The sequence below is a fragment of the Gobio gobio genome (genome assembly GCF_949357685.1).
Source record: "Gobio gobio genome assembly, chromosome: 17".
In the NCBI taxonomy this organism is placed as follows: Eukaryota; Metazoa; Chordata; class Actinopteri; order Cypriniformes; family Gobionidae; genus Gobio; species Gobio gobio.
In genome coordinates, this window is record NC_137110.1 from 51,474,847 (window position 1) to 51,484,846 (window position 10,000).

General features: G+C 37.9%; 1 protein-coding gene across 1 annotated transcript in view; it reads left to right on the top strand.

Moving 5' to 3' along the window:
• Window positions 1-103: 103 nt before the first annotated feature.
• The window catches only part of r3hdm2 (R3H domain containing 2), a gene marked incomplete at its 5' end in the record, with an annotated part of 56,380 nt that continues 46,483 nt past the window's right edge, over window positions 104-10,000 (top strand). The window contains 7 exon segments of the mRNA XM_079840056.1: window positions 104-161; window positions 164-232; window positions 3,901-3,979; window positions 5,467-5,526; window positions 8,189-8,329; window positions 8,409-8,517; window positions 8,593-8,688. Coding sequence (XP_079696182.1) covers window positions 104-161; window positions 164-232; window positions 3,901-3,979; window positions 5,467-5,526; window positions 8,189-8,329; window positions 8,409-8,517; window positions 8,593-8,688 — 612 coding nt within the window.

Here is a 10,000-nt window from a genome sequence, read left to right on the forward strand (position 1 = left end):
GTGATGTTTTACGTAAACAGTCCAAACAGCCACCATTAATACTCATGAATATTTAGTGCTCATTAATATTCATGTTTTTTGTTTATTTGCTCTAACTCCACCCATGAAGGACATCATTCAGCTTCACATCAGCTGTCCATCCGACAAAGAGGAGGAGAAATCCTCAAAGACGAGTACGAGAATGAGGAGAGGGAAAAGAAGGACAAAACTCCACGGAAGATGCTCTCGCGCGGTAAGACGCTCACTTCCTGCTGTCGGAAGTTATTGTTTATCTGATGACCGACTGATATGGACTCTTTGATGGCCGATGCTGGTGGCGATTAAAAAATGACGAGATACCACACTATTCATTTTAACCCTTTAAGACCTAAGGGTATTTTTACAATTAATTTTCCGCCTGGTGTTATTTACTAAAAAAGCTTGTAAAACATCAACCCTGTTGTGCACAGACAATTGACACACCTCTTTTTTTTCAAGACAAGTTGCTCTGTCAGTATATTTGTGTTGCATTGATGTCACCTGAATGTAAAATAAGTTATGGACCATAAAGACAAATGAAAACATAAAACGGAAATTGAATCACTCAAATATTTATTGAAAACACACACAAATAAATAAAAGCTAAGCATATTTCCTCTGGAAAACAGTTTGTTCAAGTCTTTAGAGTCCTGGAACTCAGGAATAAACATGATAACTTATACAGAACCAAAACTATTTACATTTTTCCAAAAAAAGTCCAGGCGCTTTTGGCCTCTTTGGATTTTGGATATTTACTGGTGCCAAGCCTCAAAACAGTTCCTATCAGGAACTTCTCCTCAAACTTTCTCCTCAAACTTTTTCCTCAAACTTTCTCCACAAAACTACTAAAAACTGCAGCGCGTCTCTCTCTCTCTCCTCAACACTAGCCGTGCGTCTCTCTCTCTTCACAATAAAAGAGCTGTGGTTCATGCGTAATGACGCACACCAACGTGGATGACGGATCAGCCTGTCATTGGTCAAACCCTCATCCAAAATGGCAGCTAGCATCGCGCTAGCGGCAAAAATGACGGAAAATTTATAAATTATGGACATCAAGTGGATATATCTTGGATGTAAGCGTTTTGATTTATTGCTGAACAACTCCAAAAAGATGCACATGTTCCAGGCTGGATAGAAAACCTTCTGTAAAGGCTACAAAGACACCAAAGACACCCCCGTGATGGCTAGCTCGTTAGCTTTCTGCTGGAAAAAACGGTAAGAAAATCGATAAAAGTTTCATGAAATAATATAGATATTTATCGGAGGTGCCGTGTGACGTCGTGGGCGATGCCGTCGGGCTCTGAGGGTTAACAATATTAAAGGGATAGTTCACCCAAAAATGAAAATTAGCCCATGATTTACTCTCCCTCAACTCATCCGAGGTGTGTGTGACATTCTTCTCTCAGACGAATAAAATCTGAGTTATATTACACAAGTCCAGGCTAATCCAAGCTCTATAATAGCAGTAATAGTTGCTCTGTTTTTGAAGTCCATAAAAAATGCATCTATCCATCATATAGCTGCTCCAGCGGCTCTGGGGTGTTAATAAAGGCCGTCTGAAGCGAATAAACGCGTTTGTGGAAGAAAAATATCCATATTTAAAACTTTATCAAGTAAACTTTCGGCCTCCGCCTTCCCTGTTCAGTTTCTGGAGAAAGTGTGTAAAGTTCTCCTGCGGATGGAAAGACTAACGCTCAGCTCCGCTCGTCATGACGTCACACACACATCTGGAGTTTCACTTTCAACATTCAACACTTTTACACAGAAGGCGGAGGCCGAAAGTTTACAAGATAAAGTTTTAAATATGGATATTTTTCTTCCACAAACGCGTCGATTCGCTTCAGAAGGCCTTTATTAACACCCCAGAGCCGCTGGAGCAGTTATATGATGGATAGATGCACTTTTTATTCAAAAACAGAGCAACTATGAATCCAATTCTAATGTGTGGATTAGCCTGGACTTGTGTAATATAACTCAGATTTTATTCGTCTGACAGAAGAATGTCACACACACCTCGGATGAGTTGAGGGAGAGTAAATCATGGGCTAATTTTCATTATTGGGTGAACTATCGCTTTAATGACATGTAGACACTGACTGCGTCCCAATTCGCCTACTTATACTACGTCCTAAAAGTATGTACTCTTTTTGTGAAGAAAAAGTACATACTATTGAGTGTGTAGCAGAAAAGTTTGCAAGCTTTGGGACATTCTACTTCGTCATCTATAACGGACTCTGTTGCTTAGTAACGTGCATCCCATCCCATGCCCTGTCAATCATCATCACAGTTCAAGTCCTCCACATTCAGTTTAATTTCCTGCCGTATCGGAGAGAAATATAGTCGCACGTTGATCTGCCATTCGCGGGTCTTTAATGCAGAGACTCCTCTGTTTGCAAAGTTAATGGCCAAACGTATCATTACAAAAGTTCAGAATGCTGCTGCAGGTGAAATATAATGTGGCTAACATTGAATAAATATCTTTTCGTCAGGTTAAATACTGATAATTGCTCACTCAAACCCCTTTATCTATGCTGTCTTCACGTGCTATCTGAATTATCGTAAATACAAGTTTCCTATGTTTATGGTTGTCAGTGCATGGGACAAGTATATGATGTTGGTTTTAATAAGATTTTCACTCCGACAACAAAGCACTTGAATGCAACAAGCTCGTAATCACGACTTCTAAAGTGGGAATTAGGACATTTCCGATAGCACGTGAAGGCAGCATTAATCCTCTCTACTTAGCCGTCAGACTCGCGTAACCGTCATGTTTGTAGTTTTTTAACACTTTTTATCCGCGTTTGTAGTTCTCGCAATGGGTTGTGGGCAATATCAGCCGTTAGAGTGCGCATCGATCTGCACTTCGAATTCTGACCGGAAATAGTAAACCATCCGGGAATCTTTGGAATACTCTTTTCAACATACTACGATTTGGGACATACTAATTCTTTTTTCGAATACTATTTAGTACGGATAGTATGCGAATTGGGACGCAGCCATATTGGCCTTTTATTGTGTCCAGCCTAAACACACCTGTGCAGTAATCCTGCTGTCCAATCAGCATCTTGATATGCCACACCTGTGAGGTGGATGGATTATCTCTGCAAAGATGAAGTGCTCACTAACACACTAACAGATTTGTGAACAATATTTGAGAGAAATAGGCCTTTTGTGTACTTAGATCTTTGAGTTCAGCTCATGAAAAATGGGGGCAAAAACAAAATGTGTTCAGTGTGTGTATATATAATATATATAATATATTAGGGCTGTCAAAATAACGTGTTAATTTCTATGAATTAATCTGAGAAAAAATAACGCAGATTAATCCATTCCGTATTGGACTTTGACCCTGAGCTGTAAAATGAAGGAGGGAGACGAGAACACGCTGCCTGGATCATTGATTGAAACATTTACGTATAAAACGGCCTGATGAAAGTGTTGATAAAAATAAAGTCGTCTGCAATGTCCACCCCCATCCTACCCAAGAGCGTGTCATACACACGCCATAAAGTGTGTATCATATGCAAAAATCTGGATTCAGTGCATCCCTAGTAAGCACATGTAATCATTTATTATTACTCAGTATTTAAATGTATAATTACACTGTAACACGGACACCTTAAAATAAATGCGTCAAAGTCCAATTCCAGCGTTCAGCCCAACAAAAAGAACTTATTATAATTAAAAAATACCAAATATCGGCCAATAGTTGTGTTATCAGCACTTCCTCATGATATAATGCAGTGTTTGTCACGAGTCATGATGCATCAAAATATTACAGTACTATAAAACTTGTAATAATTCTGTTGAACTAGATGAGCTGCTTTATTGATGGTTGACGTTCACATTGATCCGATGACTCTTTTCCCGGTTCTCTTCCAGACTCCAGTCAGGAATACACTGATTCCACAGGGATTGATGTGCACGAGTTCCTGGTGAACACACTGAAAAACAACCCCAGGTACAGCCGGCCTGCGTCCATCATCCGCTCTAGACACAACAGAGATATCTGACTCCCGGGATTACACTCGGGTTTCCCTCAGTCAGGCTCAGTCTGGCTGATTCCCAATTCACACACTGTCATACTAAATAGTAGGGATGCAACAATACCGTTAGTCCACGGTTCAATACATACCTCGGTTTTCGGTTCGGTTCGGTTTTTTGCTCTTCTATTCTTAGGCGACAGGAACAGCAAGAGGTTAAGGAGAAAAAAGACTATTTTTTATTGCAATGCTCTTTCTTTATTTTGCTTAAAAGAATTGAAAAACCTTACTTAAACTTTAAACTTTACTTTAAAAAAAAAAAAAAACCTTGTACACATTCCTAGTGTATTGTATAATATAAAATAAATAAATATAAAGATTTACACTGGCAGTTCAGAGCTGTACAGCAGCATTTAAGTATGAAATTGAATGAATAAATGTAAAAATAAAACCCTACATAGACTTCACTATAAAATATACATTGATTAAAGCTACTGTATTCGTTTTTCAGAGTGATTTTCTCTTTGTCTTTTGTTGTTGTATTAACATTAAAAGGATAGTTCGTTCAAAAATGAAAATTCTGTCATCGAGAAATGAATACAGGTTTGGAATAATATTAGAGTGAGTAAATAATGACATAATTTTAGAGGTGAACTGTCCCTTTAAGGACGGCGTGTTCACTATAGGCTGCGCCGCTGTCAATGAAAGACCTCCGTGCATCTAACATACAAACACAGGTGATTTTATTTTCACTTTAGACATATCCAACTGTGTTTATGTAAACCTTGTGTGTATTTGACAGTATTAGCGCAGTAAGACGACTGCTTAGTCCAGTATTCACGTGTTTGACAGGCGTTTAGTGCGCGCGCTCTGAACAGCGCATATTAAAATCGCGCACGCGAATGAACCGGCAAGGCTTTAAAACGCATGCAAATAATGAACTTTCGTGATTGTGAATAACTATAGTGTTCCGTGAGTATAACTCTACCACTAACCTGTGATGTGAATGTATGTCGTGTTGTTCAGGGATTGGGATGGAGGAAAATGATAGAATTTGCAGAAAAATAATTAATTCAATGCAAAACCGAAAAAACGCAATTCACAAGCGCGTATTGAACCGTGAATGCTGTACCGAACGCTTAAATATTATATTGAGAATTGTGGCATCCCTACGAAATAGCAGGTGCCCAGATGTTGTGCTGCTTCCAGTGGAGTTGTGCTCTATAACAATGTTTTTGTTAGTATTATGTGATTTAAGCGGACGCTAGTATCAATTTTATGTTTTATGACACGTTACATGTGTTAATGTCTTGATTCATATTCAAAAGTATGTACTTTTATCCTTCGCCAGGAAAGCACACAGTGAAGCATATGAATTTGAATGCAGCTCCGGCCTCCATTTGAAGTTTTTATTTTGTTCTTGTAAATCAGTTTATCCTCTGAATTATTTGTTTCACTCTTTTAGAGACAGAATGATGCTGCTCAAGCTGGAACAGGATATACTGGAGTTCATAAATGATGAGAAGTAAGTGATTATTATCAATGTTGAAAACAGCTGTGCTGCTTCATATTTTTGTTCAAACTGTGATATATATATCATTATGCATATTTATACTCCATTACTTATCTTAATTAATGTACTTCAAAATCAAAAGTTGTGCAAAGTAGAAATTAAGAAGTTATATTGTGTTTAAAGACAATGAAGCCTTTTGTAAGACTATTAGTATTTTATTTTTGCAATGTGACACTGGGTTATGACAATTAAACATGTTTACCATCCTTTTTTAAATGTAAATATTTCTTTTGCAGTTAACAGGTGTCTTTTCTTCACCAACTGTTTTTGTCAGATCCTGCTGACCCAACGAGCATTTCACTGTCCAATGGTCACGCCTTAACTGCAATGTCTAGTATTGCATTAGTATTGCATCCTTCTCATGGGCATTTAATACTTTTTGACTTTTCAGTCTGAGTTAAATCTCTTTTTTGGCTCAATTTATCTGTAAAAGAAAACATGCCTAATAATTCTGCACACCTGAATATAAGGTGATTTTCATTTCCAGCCTTCATGAACAATTATATATCACTTATACATTATTAAATACTAAATCAATAGTAGTTATTAGGATTACTGTGGTTTGGAATTGGTCAAATGTGCCTGGAAAAAAAATATGATCAGAAAATCAACGTGCCTAATAATTCTGCACTCCCTGTACAGTACATACATACAGTACATACATACATAGATGCATACATACAGTACATACATACAGTACATACATGCATTACATACATAGATGCATAGTGCATACATACAGTACATACATGCGTACATACATACGTGAGTACATAGTGCATACATACAGTACATACATAGTGCATACATACAGTACATGCAGTACATACATACATTACATACATGCATACATTGTGCATACATACAGTACATACATAGTGCATACATACAGTACATACATAGTGCATACATACAGTACATACATAGTGCATACATACAGTACATACATAGTGCATACATACAGTACATACATAGTGCATACATACAGTACATGCAGTACATACATACATTACATACATGCATACATTGTGCATACATACAGTACATACATGCGTACATACATACGTGCGTACATAGTGCATACATACAGTACATACATGCGTACATACATACAGTACATACAGTACATACATAGTGCATACATACAGTACATACATGCGTACATACATACATGCGTACATACATACAGTACATACATAGTGCATACATACAGTACATACAGTACATACATGCGTACATACATACATGTGTACATACATACAGTACATACATAGTTTATACATACAGTACATGCAGTACATACATACATTACATACATGCATACATTGTGCATACATACAGTACATACATAGTGCATACATACAGTACATACATACATACATGCATACATACATGCATACATACATGCGTACATGCATACAGTACATACATAGTTTATACATACAGTACATACATAGTGCATACATACAGTACATACATAGTGCATACATACGTGCGTACATAGTGCATACATACAGTACATACATGCGTACATACATACGTGCGTACATAGTGCATACATACAGTACATACATGCGTACATACATACAGTACATACAGTACATACATAGTGCATACATACAGTACATACATGCGTACATACATACATGCGTACATACATACAGTACATACATAGTGCATACATACAGTACATACAGTACATACAGTACATACATAGTGCATACATACAGTACATACATGCGTACATACATACATGTGTACATACATACAGTACATACATAGTTTATACATACAGTACATGCAGTACATACATACATTACATACATGCATACATTGTGCATACATACAGTACATACATAGTGCATACATACAGTACATACATACATACATGCATACATACATGCATACATACATGCATACATACATGCGTACATGCATACAGTACATACATAGTTTATACATACAGTACATACATAGTGCATACATACAGTACATACATAGTGCATACATACAGTACATACATAGTGCATACATACAGTACATGCAGTACATACATACATTACATACATGCATACATAGTGCATACATACAGTACATACATAGTGCATACATACAGTACATACATACATACATACATACATGCATACATACATACATGCGTACATGCATACAGTACATACATAGTGCATACATACAGTACATACATAGTGCATACATACAGTACATACATACATACATACATACATGCATACATACATACATTTGTACATGCATACATGCATACATACATACATTTGTACATGCATACAGTACATACATAGTTTATACATACAGTACATACATGCGTACATAGTGCATACATACAGTACATGCAGTACATGCATGCATACATGTTCATGTTTTTCTCCTTCCATAGTGTAAGTATGTTGGTGTTTTTGGTGTAGTTGATATTTGCTGCCCTCTTCTGGTGGTTTGAGAGCAGTGCAGTATTGTGGTTGTTTTACTCTAAACATGACTGATTCCCATTGATCACAGACTGATGCTGCTGTTGGTGCTGTGGTAAAGGCAGGGTATTTTCTTTGTACTAAGGATATTTTTGCATCTCTATTTTCAGTAATCAGTATAAGAAGTTCCCTCAAATGACCTCATATCACCGCATGCTGCTGCATCGAGTCGCTGCCTATTTTGGCATGGATCACAACGTGGACCAAACGGGCAAAGCGGTCATCATCAACAAGACCAGCAACACACGCATGTAAGAGGCCGGCGGATTGGCTCTGATCCGATGGGAATGCTCGTCACGCTTCATCTGAACGCCTCTCTCTGTGTTTCAGCCCTGAGCAGAGGTTCTCTGAGCACATTAAAGACGAGCGCAACATGGACTTCCAGAAGAAGTTCATCCTGAAGCGAGATGACGCTAGCATGGATAAGGATGATAATCAGGTTTGTGTTCTGCTCCGTCTGACTCCGTCATCATGTTTTTGTCGTGCTTCTGATTCCTCGTGGTCTCCCGTTTAGATCCGGGTTCCGCTGCAGGACGGCCGTCGCAGTAAGTCCATCGAGGAGCGAGAGGAAGAGTACCAGCGGGTCAGAGATCGCATTTTTGCACGAGAAGTAAGCGCTAACTCGAGTGTTTTAGGAACATGGGCTGAAACCCATTGCCCTCCCCGTAGTAAAATCAATGTGCTTTTATTTAAAGGACAACTCCGGTGAAAAATGAACCTAGGGGTAATTTATAGGGATCGACCGATATGGATTTTTTAGTGCGATACCGATTTTTTTCCATCAGCCTCAGCCGATGCCGATACGAGCTGCCGATTTTCTTGAGCCGACATTTAGAGCCGATACTGCTTTTGCTCCCTCAATTTACATCATAAAAATGGCACAATGATCATCAATTTAAAAAAAGGAACATTTATTGATCTAAAAAAAAAAACAATATTTAACAAATAGTAAAAACAGGTGAGGTAGAACAAGAAAAAAAAGAGTTCAGTGGTGAAAATACATTCTGAAAATAAATATTTAAGCATAAATAAAATAATCACAGTATCAACAAGCAAGCAGCATAATAAAGTGCACACTGACTGGACTATACTTCATTTTAAAACTATTTACAACCTAGTCATTTAATGGCTACACTTTAAAAAATGCTGGGTTGAAAATAACCCAAGTTGGGTTGAATATGGACTAACCCAGCAATTGGGTTGTTTTGACCCAGCGGTTGGGTTAAATGTTTGCTTAAAACAACCCAATTGATGGGTTAGTCTATTTTCAACCCAACTTGGGTTATTTTTTAGAGTGTAGGTGCACTTCACTTAATCTCTTGTAGAGAAACACCAGCGGTAATTCAGGAGAAAATCTCCCAATGCTCCACGTGAAACTTCAGTCTTTCCACCTTTTACCATCGCGTCAATTCTCAATTGATTTTGATTAATATGCGCGAGAGAGTTTGAAGACGGTGAGAGCTGCCCTGTGGACGCCTGTCTGGAAATAATGCAGGGGAAAAATATCGGCGAATGCAGCAGCCTTATATCGGCCGATACACGTAAACATCGCAAATAATCGGCCCGATATATCGGCCTAACACTAGTAATTAACACATGGTTAGCGAGTAGATCGTTCTCTGGGATGCGTTTTCATGAAAATCGAATGTAAAGAGTTTTATCTCTAATAACAGATTAGCTTATAACGCTAGTATATGGGGCATAGAATAAGTCAAATTAAATCGCTAGTTAATATCACTAATAAGGCTCAAAATAGCCTCACACTAACACTGTAGCGTTGTTGTGAACTTCTGTTGTTTTTTGAAGTAGAGACCAGGAGGTTTTTCAGCAGGATTCTTTATTGAGAAAAACCGTCCTGTCTTTCCGCTGAGGTTCCAAGTCTGACTAAAGCCAGTTGAACCTTGTATTTTATACACATTTCA